Source organism: Mustela lutreola, chromosome 3 (assembly GCF_030435805.1).
Source record: "Mustela lutreola isolate mMusLut2 chromosome 3, mMusLut2.pri, whole genome shotgun sequence".
Taxonomy (NCBI): domain Eukaryota; kingdom Metazoa; phylum Chordata; class Mammalia; order Carnivora; family Mustelidae; genus Mustela; species Mustela lutreola.
Genome location: NC_081292.1, coordinates 207,229,531 through 207,246,383, shown reverse-complemented (window position 1 = coordinate 207,246,383; position 16,853 = coordinate 207,229,531). Strand labels below are relative to the sequence as shown.

The following is a 16,853-nucleotide window of genomic DNA, read 5'->3' as shown; positions in this document are numbered from 1 at the left end:
TGTTGTTAATTTTAGCCGTTCTGACTGGTAGAAAGCACACGTATGTTAAAAGCTTTCCTCAACACTATTTGGTCTCAGGTACGAAGCCATTCGAAAGCATTATGAGTGGATCTTCTGCGCCCTGTACCCTATTTCCTTCCCCGCGAATTTGTTTCCAGGTGTCTGTCTGATTTATCGGTATGATCTCTGTTCATTCACAGAGGCCAGCAAGCTTGTTATGTCCTACGTAGCAGCCGTTTGTGGAAAAGGAGCAGAAGTGAACCAAGTCAAAGAACAGCTTTTACAGTCCAACCCAGTCCTGGAAGGTAGGATTTCCTGTGTGCCTCGGGTCAGTGTGACTCGTACAATGGATCTATTTGCAGAGCTCGTCTGGTGGGCTGGAAGTGGGGCTGAGGGGAGCCGGAAAGAAGGAGGCTTCAGGCCCAGACATGCTGAGCAAATGAGCTCTGTCGTAAGAACTCTTGCCTTCAGGTGCTTAAAGGAAGAAAGAGTTCACTCATCTAAAAGGAGCTTTCCTGCTTATGTTCATTTTTTTTCCCTTTCGATTTTTCTTTGAATCACTCTAATTTTGCCTAAAAATAATCACTTGACATTTGCATTTGATTTGATGGCTAGGAAGAACTGGGAGAAAAGGTGCCGTGTGAGTGCCATGCTAGTCTATCGTTCAGGTAACACCTCTGGCTGCTTATTTCTGTTGTCAGAAAGGCCATGCCAGAAAAACACCTAAAGGACAGTCTTTTTCAGGGTCACAGAAAGCCTAAACCTGACTTTGGAGTTCCGATTCCGTGGTTGGCCATCTGTGTTAGCTAGCTTGGGCTGCTCTAACAAAATACCATAGGCCAGTTGCCTTAAATCACAGAAATTTATTTTCTTACTCTTCTGGAGGCTCAGAAGCCTTCAGTGAAGATGCTGGCAAGGGAGGTCTCTTGGCTTACAGGTAGCCACCATCTTGCTATGTGATCACATCACCTGTTCTTTGTGTGTGGTGGGTGGGGGCAGGAACCCTCGTTGGTTCATGACCTCATAGAACCCTTATTACTTTCCAAGGGCCCCAGCTCTAAATACAGTCACACTGGGGTTAGGACTTCAACATAAAAATTGGTGGGGGACATACACATGTAGTCCATAGCACCATCAGAAAAAGCCAGAGGTGAGTCCCCCTAATGCCATGGAGGTTGGCAGAACCCATAGGCATTAACCATTCTTTGCCTTCGGAAACAGGAAGTCAGCCTTTCCCTATTGATGGCAAGCCCTTAGTTTTGCTTTATATTATAAGCCTGTCTTTATTGTCACTTGTGCAGTCATTGGGGTAGGGTAGGGTTTCTCGACCCCATTTTGGACTGGATGAATCTCCGCTGTGGAGTGCTGTCCTGTGCCTCCCTCATGAGATGTTTACCCACATCTGTAGCCTCTTCCCACTGGTTGCCAAAGGCACCCCTGCCGCTGGTTGGTAATATTGAAAATGTGTCTGGACACTTCCAAATGTCCCTGGTAGGGCAGAGTCAGGACCAGCCCTGATTAGAGTCTTTGGTCTAGAAGAGTAGTTTAGCTCTTTATTCAAGGTCATGGAAGGTCAAGATTTAATGGTGATTGAAACAGAGCTGCTTTGGGGTGAGTAGGTTGCCCCCCAGTGTGGAAGGACAGAACTCTGCTGCCCGTGTTACCTAGACCTAGCCCCTCCTTCATCCCCCAGATAGTTAGATAAAACAAGTGAAAATACTCTAACTTGCAAAAAGCAAAGGCTGAAACATCTATGCCATTGTTACCAATCTTTTTGTCCCCTTTGGCACCTTAATGACGAAGGAAGCTATTATAGAAAGTGCTGTATCTTCATTTTATTGCCCCAGTATTTCACTTTTTGTTTAGTTTGTCTTTTGCTTTTGAGTTAGGGCACTGTACGTGTATTTCTGTATATGCTTATTTTAAGAATGCTGCGATCTAGAGAAGGACTGTGGAATGCTCTCGCATCTGCGATGAGAATTTGGCCCTTTATTTGATGGTATTTGGAACTAGGCCCCAGTGCAGGAAATGGAAGAAATGTCTGCTGTGGTCATGTATTATCTTTTATGGGAATGTTTTACTTTTTAACTGGAACTGCTACTGTAAATGAACATTGAGAACAATGAGCTTAAAAAAACAATTGAGGAATGTGTCTCAAGTGTTCTATAATGAAACACTTGTTTTTGATTCCGTGGCCCACAATAAAAGACTTCAGTGTTTAGAGCTGTGTGTGTGCAACTGAGATTTGTTTGATGAAAAGATGGTTTATGGCGTGCAAATGGCGCCCTGAATAAAGTTTTTTTGAAGCAATTCCTTCACTTGCCCTTGACCTTCAAGCCACAATAAACTGTCTTTTATGCATCAGCATCTCAAGTTGGACTTCGAGGCTACGCAAGTTAGTTAACTTGGACCCCCAGCATGTTCACACCCACCAGGAAGACTAGCCTGTGAAAACACGAGAAATGTCATGGTCTTCATGACCGTTGGGGCAACACTGCATTTTCAGGGTTGCATTTGTTGAAACCTCTTAGCTGGCGGCGGAGCTAGAGGATGATGTGAGCCTTTTCAGTAAGGTTCCTTTTTTAGTATTTCCTGTGTACATGTTTCCGCACTCCGTAGAGTCTCTCAGTTGACTTTTCTACTAAGGAGAGAATTTGGCATGAGGGACCTACCACACTGCACCCCTCCCAGGCCTAATCGCTGATACAGAGAAATTTCCTTGTGTAGACTTTGTAAATTTCAACTGAACTGAGCTGGGACCAACTATTTTTAAAAAATCAAAACCGTAAAAAAGCCAGCTAAGGAGAAATACAATGCATCGGGTTTGGCTACTGAATATCCCAAGTGAACATCGACAGAAACCCACTGTCGTGCCTTGATCACGTGACTGCTTTCAAAACCTGGATCAGCCTTTAGCCCTTAGTAATCATTTGAGCTTCTTTACTCGAATGTTCCCTCTGTTTAATTTATGAAGTTATGGAGGCCTCCAGGGATTTGATGCCTGGCCTCTTAATCTCAAGGTTCATTTTTCTGGTTGCCACATTATTTCAGTCCTTGTGAGCTGCAGCTGGCCCAGGGATCCTAGTAACAGGGTCGGTGGGGTGGGGAGTATTGGGAGAAATGCAAAATTTCATGACCATCCCTAGACCCATTGAACAAGATCTTTGGGTGACTGGTTTGCACATCGAGGTCTGGGGTACACTGATGGGCTCCTTCTAAAGCATCAAACAGGGGTCCTTCCTCCTTATATATAGTCTTATATTTATTCCACTTAATTTTCTACTATGGTGGCCTAGATTAGTTTGCCCCTACTTTGTGCACAAGCTTGGTGAAACAGACCTTTTTCTTTATGACACCATGAAATATCTACATTGAAGAGGAACATTCTGTCCCTGGGATAGGATGGCCTTACTCATGGTACTTAGGTGCCCTCAGTTTCTTAAAAAGGACTCCTGTGGGAGACTCAGCTCCTCACTGCAGCTCAGTTTGGAATAAACTTGGATTCTGCATTATGTGCCAGTTTGATTTTCTTTCTTTTCTGGAAAGTTTCACTTAGGTTTGAGGGGATAAGCTAAAGAAACTATGTAGTATTTTTAGCCTATTGGAAATTGTTTGTTTCCAAATCTCTTACTCTTTCTGTATTTCACAGTTACATATGTAATCACATTTTAGTGGCTTTATTTTAAAATTAATTAGATAATTTAACGTTTCGTGTGCCTTTTTCCATCTGGAAACCTCATCAAGTTCCATGAAGCCTTTGATAATATTAAGTAGTCATTTCTGAAATAATCATATTTACACTGATAATAATGGTGGAGAATACAAGGCTTGCTTGCTGTACACCCAACTGACTACTCTTAAAACAGTAAAAGGTATTTGATTAGACAAGATTACATTTATAGTAATATTTTTAAAAATTCCACAAATCGTAGGAATGACTCTTTTTCTATGAACCTGTGAAAAGACATGGAAGCTTTCTTAAGACTTGCACTCAGTATGTTTCTATGGGAAGCTTGGACAGAAATGTCACTGCTACAAGTTGTATTTTCTAGGATTTATAGCTATCAAATATTCCATTTGCTTTAGATTTCTGCTTGAAGTGATTTTTCTGTCAATCTTACCCATGCATCTGTTTCTTTCTTCATAGCTTTTGGAAATGCCAAGACTGTAAGGAACGACAACTCCTCTAGATTTGTAAGTATTTGTATAAGCGTAAGTGCTAACACTAATATTTAGCTCATGTGTGTTTAAACAACCAGTAGATGTTTAGTATTTCTTAATACACACATTTGGAAAATAAGAACGCGCTGCTGTTGAGACACCGAACGTTCTCTAAGAACTATTTTCTGCTTTCTGGGATTTTTCTTTTTAATTCTTTTTGGAGTGATAGCCTTTTCTTTCGTACTTTGTCATCTGTCACCCACCGAATTCCGAGGGCTGTGGAAAGGAGTCTTCGGAAGAGCTCTTCACTCGTCTGAGTTTTGGCTAAACTTAGGAAGCACAGTTAGGAGTCCGCGGTGACGGGGCAGGGAGGACAAACTACGGCTCTGCCCTTCATCCCGTGGGACGAGGAGCCACGCAAGGGTCCGCTGAAACCTCACAGAGGCGAATCATTAGATTTGACCGTTGGCAGGAGGTGGGGAGGAGGTACTAGTAGTACTAGTAGTACCAGTAATACCAGTAGTAGTAATAGTAAAAACTGCTGCTAATTGAGGTTTCGAGTTTGGTTCACTCACTCGGAAAGTGCTGAGGGCAGAAGACACGCCTTCCTGGCTTCATCTCCCGGCTCTCCCCGGCATGCCCCGCGCTCGGCTCTCCCCGGCATGCCCCGCGCTCGGCTCTCCCCGGCATGCCCCGCGCTCGGCTCTCCCCGGCATGCCCCGCACTCGGAGGCCCGCTGTGGTCTCCCCAGCTGAGCAGGCGCCGGCCTGCCTGTCGTTTTTGTGGAGACCCGGACGCTACCCGATGGCCGCGGGGAAGGGAGTTGAGCGTGATGGGGACGTTTCGAAATTGGTCCCTTTCTTGTAGGGTTTAACCAGTCTTACAAATTTCATAAAAGGTTATTTATTTTATAAGCAGTTTCCTCATATACGTTCCTTGGGACGATTTTGGGAGGTTTTGGTGCTTCTCTGCCAGACACCCCCCCCCCCTTTCTCCCCGTCACGTCTTTCTGTCGCGCTTTTCGCTTTTCTCTCGTGAGCGCCGTCCAGGGCTCACGGCAGGACCGTGACCCAGGTAGCGGCGGTTCTGGTAGCCTGGGAAGTGGGAGGCTCCTGGCTCCAGGCTCCAGGCTGTGCGATTTTCCGTGGGGTCAGCCCCGCCCGTGGTTACGCGGGTTTGAGCAGTGCCCTTTCCTGTCGTGGGGACGGGCTGATCTCATGACGGAAACAAGCGGGTGCGGGCAGGTAGGAGTCCTTCCAGGGGATCCAGCTCCTTTATGGGGCCTGTTTCTTTTCTTGCTGTTTGCAGGTTATACACGTACACTTAGAAAATGTCTGAATACGTTTAGTCTGTAGACTGTAAGAATGCGGGAGACCGGGTCTCGGGAGTCTTTACTACTCTGCGGGGTCTGAGACCTAGTGAAAGGCTTGGCGGGTGATTGGCCTGAACGAGTGACTCGGAGACGTCCCCTTAGTGGGCGTCGGGGCGCGGTGAACGCGTGGCCAGAGGCCGAGTCCTTTCAGCCCGGTTCTCGGGACTCTGCTTGCTCGCCGGCGCCCGGACCCGCGACCTCCCCCGCCGCGCCGTCACTCGATCGACTGCCGCGTTCACAGCCGCTGCTGCGCCGTGCGTGGCGCCGTGCGTGGCGCGGGTCTCTGCAGACGGATTCCGCGCCGGGAACCCGCGAGTCCTTTGGCCGGTCCGAGGAGCTGCTCGGCGCAGCGGGGTAGCTGGGCGCGCCCGCGGCTGCCGCCAAACCCGGCCCGCGGTCTGGGGCGGCCCCCGCACGGCGCCCTGCCCCAAGTCCCTCTAGCTTCACAAACGGAACTTCTGCTGAAAAGAGACCCGCAAGACGGTGGAAGTGGCTCTTCGCAGCCACGGTTTCAGGGCGGGGAAGAGGAGAGATGAGGGAGCCCCGAGGACCCGTCCTGTCTGCAGAGAGCCCAGCTAGGAGCGCGCAGAGGGTCCCGAAAATTCCATTACGAACCTTTCATTCGGAGCAATAAAAACGCCCGTCCGAAGTATTCGTTTGAAATCTCTGATTTGGGGTTTGGTTTCTTTTTCTTTCCTCCTTCTTCTTTTTTTTTTAATAGTTAATTCAGCACGGGTCTCCCCGCATCTCCTCTTGCAGCCTACAGACCGTTCCCTGCTGGCATCCAGAACGGTCTTTACAAGCTGAAAGCCCTCAGTGGCTCCCCCTGCCCCTGGAGTGCAGTGGAGGCCCCTCCCGAAGCCTCCGCTGCCTGCCGGCGTGAGCTGCGGCCTGCTCCGGGCCCTGGCCTGCCTGGCCTCGCAGCACGGCCTTTGCCATGGGCAGGGCTGCTGAGCGCCCGCTTGCCTCAGATCTTCGAAGTTGCTCGTCTTTCTGCACGATGTGCTCGCGTCCAGATCTCTGCGTGGCCACCGCCTCGCGTCATTTACCTCTCTCCTCAAATGTCACTTCCTGATGCCTTTTCTAGACTCTGACTTCATCGTGCTTTTACTTTTTTCAGGCGTTCCTTAGGCTCTGGAATGATTATACTCACCTTCTCTGTTTCTCTCTGATCATGGACCTTAGAGAGGAGAAGCCATAGGAGCAAGTAGCTCGGCCTTGTTCACTGTGGTGACCCCAGGACCTGGAAGAGTGCCTGGTGTCAGAGTAGAGACTCAGAAAACACTGATGAATGAATATTTTTAAGAAGCTTATAAACAAGTCATAAAAAATGGACTTGTTCAAAAATAATTATAACACAAGGCAGAAAATAGTAAGTTCCCAACATCGCTTTATGGACATTCTGAATAGCAAAGCTGGAGGAGTCTGGGGCAGGGGACAGTTCTGAGTGGGCCTGTAAGATTGAAATGTGCCAAAATTGAGTAGAAAGCAGGAGGAGCTGGCGTGGGGAAGCCGAGGAAAGAGACCAGAGTGGGCCTGCTCCTGTCCGAGTCAGGGGCTGGACGAGAGGGTCTGTGAAGGGAGCTGTGGGCCAAAGGCCTGGAGAGATGGTTCAGGGCCTCACCTGGAGGCTTGGAATATCATCAGGCTCATGGTCTTAGCCTTTATTTTCTAGGTAGTGGGAGGCATTGGTCTTCTCTGAGTAGACTCATGATGAGCTAACGAAGAGAATTGGTCACCAAGGTCACCTGAATTGTCAGCGCTGTCCTTTCGTTTATCCCTGGTCAGCTTCCTTTCCCACTTTGCACGGGTTTACTACTGTCCGCAGACCCCCATCCCATCCCTTACTCTCAACTGAGGGCAAGTTGGTTACTTCCTGGAGGTCATTGTCATCATCACCTCACTCCTCCTCCTCATCTGCATCCTCAGCTTTGGGGCCTCACCTGTCCCAGAATCCGTAGAGACACCCTCCTGTCACGCATCTTTCGCTGATCGCTCCGCCTGCGCTCTGATCTGGTTACTTCCTGTGTCAGGAAGCACCTTCCATCAAAATCACCCCCTCTCCTGTGGTCAACCTCTGACTCTCCTGTGACGTTACTCTTTCACCTTCCTTTGTGGCTGCTGCACGGCTGCTGTCCCTGCCAGCGTGGAGAGCACAGCTATCTACTCGCTTGCCTGGGCCACATTCCTGGACTTTCTAATCACTGCCCTCCTTTCTTTACGGCCTACATGCACCCGGGATCCGTCGTGGTGACTCTCGGAGCTCTCAGCTCGCTTACTCTTCCCGATTTTGCGGACTCCTGCTCAAAGCCATCAGCATTTCTCCCATGACTCCTGCCGCCTCCTGTCGACTCTGTCTGGTTTTGCTCCTTTCCAGTCCATCCCACGTTACCTAGGGTGATCTTGTAAATACGCAGGTCTGATCATGGCTTCTTATTAAGAAATCTTTAATGACAGGACTTTGCTGTCAAGAAAGTGTCTCGGTGCTATGAGGTGTGCCAGCCTCCCTCACCAGCCTCACAGATGCCTGTTCGTAGGGCCACTCCTCCCTGCTCTCTCGCCTCCTTGCTCCGTGTCTTAACCCTGATACTTCACGTTTGATCTAGGGCCGACCTCAGCTTTTGTCTCCTGTTCTTGGTGCATAGCATCCTGCCCCACTGTAGAATATGTTTCCGTGCACAGTAATGTACTGTTTATCTGGCTCCACTCCCTTCGGGCTGGAACTTCCTTGAGGGCAGGAACGATGCCTTGCTTTTCCTTGTGCCTTACATTAGTATCTAAGAAATGCTCGATAGACATTTGCTTAATAAATGAGAGAAGACTTTTAAAAGGGCCAGGTGACCCTTGACAAGAAAGGAAAGGCAAGAGAGCACGTATAAGCTAGTGAAAAGTCACAGACTGCACTGTTGATTGAGAGCCCTCTGATCACGTTTCTGACCCTCTTCTATTATTTTGAAAATAGAAGGCATTAAAGTAGTCATTCTTTGGGAGATTTATTTACAAGCCATCTATGTGACTCTTACTGAAGTAGAACATGAAACAAAAGCAAAGACCACTTACTAGACCAACACACCATTTTCAAACAAAAACCAGCTGTCTGGGTTATTCAGTTAATGCCTGTTACTCTTTAACTAGACAGATATAGGCCAATTCTTTAAAAGTCACTGTATGAAACTCCATGTGTGTTTCTGTGTGTAACGATACTATCTATAAAGTGTAATAGGAACCTGGGATATGTCTATTGCTGTATAATCTAGATCAAAAGCCACGGAGAGTAATAATGATCAGTCTTTAATTCCAGATCATTTACAAAATATAATCACGCATTTGATTTGAGTGGACACAAAAATAGGACTTTACGTGTTCCATTTTGTCCACTGTCCAGTATACTTGGAGTTTCTAGCCATGGCTTAAAACACATTTTGCTTATAAAAATGAAATAATTTATATTCCCAACTAGTGCATAAACAAGGAATACTTAACTTTTCCCAGTTTTAATTCTTGAATACACACACACTCTTTAGACACTTGAAATAGGTAACTGAAATGAAAAAGTCACATGCTGGCTAAGGAGATCTGTTCCTGAATTAGCAACATGATATGTTAGCTAATGTGGTACTTAGTATGAATTATTTATGGAGGCATATTGTTTTGCCTCATGGTTACATAAATTATGTGTTAATTACATTTAAACAAATGTATGAAGGGCTTAGCATGCTATTCTCTAAGAAGATACACTGACTATTTTGAGGTGAACTTGAAAACTCACGAAATCTTTCTTTGGCAGGGCAAATATATGGATATTGAATTTGATTTTAAAGGCGATCCACTGGGAGGAGTGATAAGTAACTGTGAGTATTTTCCTTGAATCCTTTTCAAGAAGTTCAAAACATATATTAGAATATTTTAGATACCTGAGTCTTTAAGAGATAAGCATAACACTACAATTTCTTTTTCTTAGATAATGTGTTTCAGACTATGTTAGGTTATGATTACAGATTGTTTTATAATTCCTAAATCTTTTTCTTTTTTTTTTTTTTTTTGAGGGAGAGAGAGCGAGCACGTGCATGAGTGGGTGGTGGAGGGAGAGGGAGAGAGAACATAAAACAGACTCCCTGCTGAGCGCAGAACCCTACGCAGGGCTTGATCTCATGACCCTGGGATCATGACCTGAGCTGAAATCAGGAGCTGGAGGCTTAACCAACTGAGCCACCCAAGTGCCCCTCCTAGATGTGACTAGATTTTATGGTGACTAACATAACACAATAAAATGAATAAATAAATATCACTTAAGTCTTTACCATTGCAAATCTTTAAAGGTTTGCTAAATGAATAAGAATTAGTCCAACTGTATTTTATATTCTGTAGGTTTTTAAGTCAATTCATTAATAAAGGATCCTCCAGTGGTTATTTTCTTTAACAAAATTATTTTATGATTAAAAATGAAATATAAATAGTTTATTTTAATTTGATAACTTTTTAGTAACTTTTTGGGTAACATATACTCAATAAAATGAGTAGACCTGTATTTCACAATTTATTTTGGGAAGTTTTGTCTTGGTATATTTACATCATTGAAATGTGATAAACCTGGTAGGTAGAAAGACAGATTTCTTAGTCTCCTTTAGTCGTGATTGGTGGTTATGGAAATGAAATGTTCTTGTCAAAGTTGAAAGAATGAACAGTGTCGGGTGAGTCTTCTGAGCTGAGGTCCAGTTTTCTAAAGTGGGCGTGATGGTATTTGTAAAAATGGCCGTCACTAGCACTTTGGACCTGCACTATGCATAGCCCGCCCTGTTTCTGCTCATGTTGATTTTGTGGTTGATTGTTTAGAAGATCGAATATGACATCTTAAGGTTTGTGCATTTCCTCCTGGAACCACAGCCTAGTCATCCTCTTGAATTCTCCTGCGATTCTTGAAGCCACACCATGGAATCTCCCATCACCTCTGGCCTCCTCACCACCCAGTGGTGCTGTTGGGATCGAAAAAAAATCTTAAGTTTGCACTAGAAAGAAAATAATAGATTGGCTCAGGTATCTAAAGCAGTGCTTATTAGATTTGGTAAAGCAGTGGCCTTCCTTCTTCAAATGAAATTTCATGCTGAACCCCAAAGAGGAAATGGAGAAAACAAGATCTGACGTAGTTGAAGATGAGTAGCCAGAAGCCCTCTGCCCCCAGGGGGCCCCTGAGATCTTTGCTGATGAACTCTAGAAATAGAGGACTGCCATTTGAAAATCAGTGTTTTAAGTGATTTGGAGCAAGTATGCAGCTGACTTTTTTTTAAGTTTTTAAAACAATTCATAGAGAAACCTAGGGCTAGAGTGTCCTCATCTCTGAAACAGTGGGATTGAACTGGATGAATTCTGTGGTTCTTCCTGTTTCCACTCTTCTGTAATTCTTAAATAGTTTTTCCATTTTCGTTTCTGCATTGTGTGCCATGCTTTGGGATTAGCCATATTTGTAAAAATATATAATTATTCGAGAAATTTGAAGAGAAAGCTTTATTATGAAATGAAATTGCCTGGGGTGGTTCTGCTTAGGTTATGTGTCAAATATGGAAGGAAAAGCTCTCCTGCACACCGTGTTTGTCGTAACTCAGAGCACCAAGGATCACCCCGCCAACCTTCCTGCATGGTTTGGGGGCAGCTAATGATCAAGTGTGAGGAAAGAGGTGGGCCTCAGTTTTAAGACACCATTTTGACGAAGGATTAGCTTTTATTCTGAAAGATACTCGTAAGTCGTTAGCACTTACTTTTTGCAAGAGGGATTAGCTCTCCTTATTACTTTAATACACTGTTTTAAAATGAGGTAATGCATCTAAACATTGTGGAATGATTGAATCAAAACTGCTTTTGAGGACTCTAGGAAAATATGTAAGGATTACTTTAAGTATTAGAAAATAACTTGGGTCTTACATTTTAAAGTTTAAGTTCCAAGTACAAATGTCTTCCTGCCCCTTAACTAATTCTTGCAGTATCCATGGAGAATAAATATTAAACACTCTGTTCTTTTCCAGTTAAGATTAAAATATCATCATGAATGGATTTCATATGGTGTTCGTTACCATTTGTTCCCACAATGAAATTATATGGAAATTTGTGGTAGTGGGAACACCCTGTATTTTAGAGTACCCTTTGCTTTGGGAATGAAAGGAATACGTTCACAGTGAGAGCAGGAAATTTCACCCTGTGTAGATACAGGACTGACTCATGGGTGGTCAGTGGGAGTTGCAGGCTGCTGGCTTCAAGGGTGTAGAGCAATGGGCAGACCCGTTCTTGTTCTCCACACTGCCAAAAGTCAGCCTCTTGGAGTCTAGAAAAGAAGAAAGGATTTGCCGTATTGTGGGAAGCGTATTTTGCCTCAGTTTCTAGCACCGTGTAGTAACAGCATTGATCATTGTCAGTTGTACTGATCACCTGGAAGAAGACACATGATCAGTCAAGCCAGCTGGGTTCCCAGTAAGTAGAAGAGAAAGCCCAGGAACTTTTCTCTCTCTTTCTAAAAGAGGTATGCTGGAAAAGAGTCTGGACTTCACCTGCTAACCGTATATCCCTGAGGTTGGTCTCCTTCGGCCAGGGGTATAGCGGAAATAGAAAACGGCATGCACGCGTCAGTAGAGAAGATAAAATGGGGAACACATCTAGCAGGTATTGGGTTCTGTGAGATAATACTGCTGCTACTTTGTTAATGCTTATAAGTCTCATAAGATATGTGCGTTTGTATTTGAGGATTTGGGGCCTCACGCTATGAGCTGGACACCTTGGACACCTGTTGCCTTGATTTATAGTCGCAGGCACTTTCTGATGGCTGTGGCACTTGACGGTAGTTTTCACTGTGGAGAAAACATGGTACAAGTCTGTAGGGATCTTATGTCCTAAAAAGAGAACAGCACGGAGGCAGAAATGCTGTGAAAAAGGCTTCTGATTTCAGGTGTGCATATATACCTGTCCTTACAGTTTAGGCAGGAGGTACGGCTTTCCTGTTCATGGTGGTGTATCCAGAGCCTAGTGGGACACCCGATACACAGTAAGTGCTCAGTAAATGCTGATGGGGCTGGAATTGGTGGTGTGTAGGCAAGCCCTCCCTTTCCCTGCTCCATTATTTGGGGCATACCTAAATGCATAGTAGAAGACTTGCATAAGTAACTCTTCCACAGGGTTTTAAATGTCTAAACAAGATAGCAAAGGACTCGTTTTGCTGGTCTTCAAAATGGGGTAATAATAGGGCTGATCTTACAGGGTTATGAAAAGGTATAAATTATTTGTTTACATCTGAAGTGCTTGTAATGGTGCCAGGTACCTAGTAAACAATGAATAAATGTTGGCTTCTTTTTCATTATTATATACTTACGTGTTTATGGTCTCCAGCGCCTTGCCAAATATATGTTCTATAGGGACAGAGATTTAGTATGTGTGGGTCTTTGTTGAATGACAGCAACAAAAATAGTGTCTGACCCCTGCAATATGTTTCTTGAACTATTAGTACCTACACAAGTACACAATGAATAATAAGTGACATAATTGTGACATAGAAAACTTTATTGAGAAATAAAACTTTTGCCTTATTGGATAATTTTATCTGAACATTTAAAACAATTTTCATTGAAGTGTAGTTTATGTGCAGCATGATGTGAGTTTCAGGTGCACAACATCATGGTTTTGTATTCGTATACATTGCAGAACGATCACCATAATAAGTCTGGTTACCATCCATCACCATTCATAGTTGGGAACTTTTTTTTCTTGCAACGAGAACTTTTAAGGTCTACTCTCTTTGCAACTTTCGAATATGCAGCAGAATATTACTAATTATAGTTGATATGCTACACAGTACATCCCCATGACTGATTTATTTTATATGTCTGAATATTCTATGCGAATCATTTTAAAATGCTTTTTCTAAATCCCAGAAAGACAGCAGAATTATTAGTATTCAGACTTCATCTGTCACTGCCTTCTCTTTTCAGCTTGAAAGAAATAATATCTTCTGAATAATGAAGTAAAGCAAGTGATGAAGTTAGTGTATGATCCCCCTATTATTATGGCCCATTAAACCACCCCAAACTTAATAGGATCAAACAATGGCTCTCTTAAATCCTGTTGGATACTGTGGGTCAAGAATTCCGGTGGGGCACAGTAGGGTTGGCTTATCTCCATGATATATGGGGCTTTAGCAGAGAAGACATATGGCTGGGGGTGACTTGCGTATATGAATGCTGGAGTCTTCTGGAAGCTTTATCCTATGTCACATACCAGGTTCCTGGGCTAGGATGATTCAAAGCATGTGCTGAGTTCAGACTGTTGACTAGAGCAACCTGTATGTGGTTCCATGTGGTTTGGGTTTCTCACAGATGGCTAGGTTCTGAGAGAGAATGTTCCAAGAGGAAACAGCCTGACAGAGAACCAAGAGGAAGCCTGTAGTAGCCTGGGAGATCAGACAGTGTTACTTCTGCTATGTTCTGTTAAGTCAAAATTGGCACAAGCTTGCCCAGAGTCACGGTGGGGCACAAAGATTCCACCACTCAGTGGGAAGAGTATCAAATAATTTGTGACCGTTTCATTTTAAACAGCCACAATCTGAAGGATTGTCTTCAGAAATGGTCACAATAATGGTCCCCTTGTGTCTACACCCTTGGGTAGCCCTCTCTCTCAGTGCCTCAAGAGTTCAGCCATGGGATTTATTTTGGTCCATAGAACAATTATTAGACAAGGCACAGCAGGAGACTTAAAAGTTGGTTACATGTTGGAGCTTGTTATCTTGTGCTCCTCTTGGGAACACCATCCTTAACACCATGTGAACGAACCTGGGCTAGGCCGCTGGATGGTGAGAGACCACATGAAGGGAACCCCCAGACTTAGGAATGAGGGCACCTGAGATCAGCCAGCTGCCGGTCACGAGCTGATGAGCACGTCCAGGAGAGGTCAGCTGGGCTGGCTCACACCAGAACTAGCAAGCTGAAGCTCAGACTCATGAACTAATCAACGGTGTCATTCTGAGCTGCCGAGTGTCAGGACATTTTGTTATGCAGCAAGAACTAACTGACCCGTTGGTGTAATGGGTAATCTACTTTCCCCCACCCCATGTGGCATCCTGAGAAGTAGACACAGGAATCAAGCTGGAGAGGAAGCAGCTTTATTACCATTAGTCAAGGCTGGAGAAAGTAGCATCTGGTTTCTCTCCCAAGAAGGTGTGAGTCCTCTGGGAGGAGTCCTCAGGAAGTCCTCTGGCAGCCTGACAGTTAGGCCGGCATTGACAGAATCAGGCAGCCTCTGGCCTCTCTGCGTGTGCATGGCCCCAGTTATCTTAGACCACACTGGCGAGCAGAGCTGAATGCGAGTGCAGTGTGGGGACTTAGAGGGCCGAACGGTATACACCTGATCATTTCCCTCTCTCAGCCTCCCGACTCAGAGACGTCCTTCCTCCTGCCCAGGTAAGAAGTGAGTAAGGGGCTGAGAGAGGCTCGGGAGTTAAACTGAGATTGTCCCACCAGGAATCAGGAGAGTAGGAGGAAGCAACCAGCCCCTCACAGGGCAGATGGGGGATGGAGCAGATCTCTCTGAATTCCTCGTCTGTATTTCTGTGGAATTTATGATACAGTTGGCACACACTTTTATGTGCTATCTGTCTCATGACATGTTTATATATGACACAACCGTGCCATTTGTAGGATATGGAATATAATTTTGCTCTTTTAAATGGTTTGAGATTTATAGTTTTGTTTTTCCTTTTATGTCATATCTTTGATGTTATTGATGACAAGTTAGGGGCAAAACGGCCTGTAACGCTTTCTAAAGGGAACTCTGCACTGCTTTGTTTTCTGAGAATATGTAGAGATCGCGGTAACGGTGCAGACTACCCAAACATGAGTCCCTTCTCAAAAGCTAAGGAACACGCATCAATAAACAATGTCTGTTTTTAATCTGTCTTCTTCAGGATCGAAATTCACCAAAAATGAAGACATTGCATTGTCTAGTTTGTAACATAGGGCGGGGCTCTCTCAGTGCTTCTGTATTCAGAGCGCATTAATACTCAGAAGACAGAAATAATCCACCATTGGTTGGGAAGTATCCATAGCAAGAAAACAAATTTCAAAGAGCAATTCTGTTACTCTGTAGAGGGTGGCTTTGTAATCAAAATTGATGCTTTCCTTCGTCTCAATTTTACTTTCGTGGTTTTCCTATTACAAAAATATGTTTACTGTGAAAAAAGACTATATGTTTACCTCTAAACAAGATTATATACAAATACAGAAGACATCAGATGTTAAATATATCTAAGTTAATGGGATAGTATATCTAATAATATGATATCATGGACTATATTTCATTAATTTTATTTCAGGATTGGGTGTGGAATTTTAGATTCAGATCTGTACATGTATGAGTAAATTTTTTATAAATATTAAATTTGTGTTAGGAAGAACTCTGTTGTGAAAATACATATATATATATGTATATACTCTATGTATATAAACAGATCCCAATGGATAGCATTAGCTAGTTAGGTAAGTAACAAGCCCAGTTTTCCCTGGGTTTTAAAGCCCTGATTAATGTTTCATGTGCGGACACCAGACGCCTTTTCACAGCTTCTCATGGAGCAGGTCCAAATATCTTTAGCGCTGATTTTGTAACTTTAGGATACTGACTTTTGAGTAAAACTTGAAGCTGATTTCTCAAAAATTCCCATGTGGCAGTGGAGGTAAGGAAAAATTGTAGCATCGCAGCTTGCTAGGTGGTTCACATGCCCCAAGGCCAGTGACCGGCGGGTAGATGGAGCTCCTCGCCAGGCCCAGACCCGGGGCAACTGTTCACAGGGGCGCTGGTTCACCGTAACAAACATGCACAGTGAGAGCTTTGTAAGACCTTCGCCTCGTCTTCTTTTTTTTTAAGGTGGTATTAATCATTCATTCATTCATTCATTCATGAGAGAGAGACAGAGAGTACAAACGGGAAGGAGAGGGAGAAGCAGGTTCCCCGCAGAACAGGGAGCTGGATGTGGGGCTCGATCCCGTTATGACCTGAGCCGAAGGCAGATAGATGTTTAACCAACTGAGCCACCCAGGCCTCCCCACCCCATCTTTTTGACTTTGAAATTTGTTCTTAGTGAAACTTCCTGATTGTAAACCTTGAGGGTTTTGTTGTCTATTTCCAGAAAAAGTCGAGGGTCGGCTTTGGCACCGATGCCCTCGTACGTGAGCAGACTTCAGCTCTTGTCCATTTTGCACTGAAACTGCCGTGGGCTGTGCTCACTAACCCACTAGTAACTTGAGATCGCGGGCCCATCGTTACTGCTAAATGCAGCAAGGAAGGGGCATAAATT

At 44.4% G+C, this 16,853-nt stretch overlaps 1 protein-coding gene across 3 annotated transcripts in view; it reads left to right on the top strand.

Annotated features, from left to right (window-relative positions):
- Positions 1-16,853, top strand: part of MYO1B (myosin IB) — a 176,285-nt gene that overhangs the window by 99,986 nt on the left and 59,446 nt on the right. For all 3 annotated transcript variants that reach the window (XM_059168555.1, XM_059168554.1, XM_059168553.1), the window contains exons 5-7: positions 201-305; positions 4,148-4,194; positions 9,321-9,384. In XM_059168555.1, the coding sequence (XP_059024538.1) occupies positions 201-305; positions 4,148-4,194; positions 9,321-9,384 (216 nt within the window). The remainder of the gene's footprint in view (positions 1-200; positions 306-4,147; positions 4,195-9,320; positions 9,385-16,853) is intronic.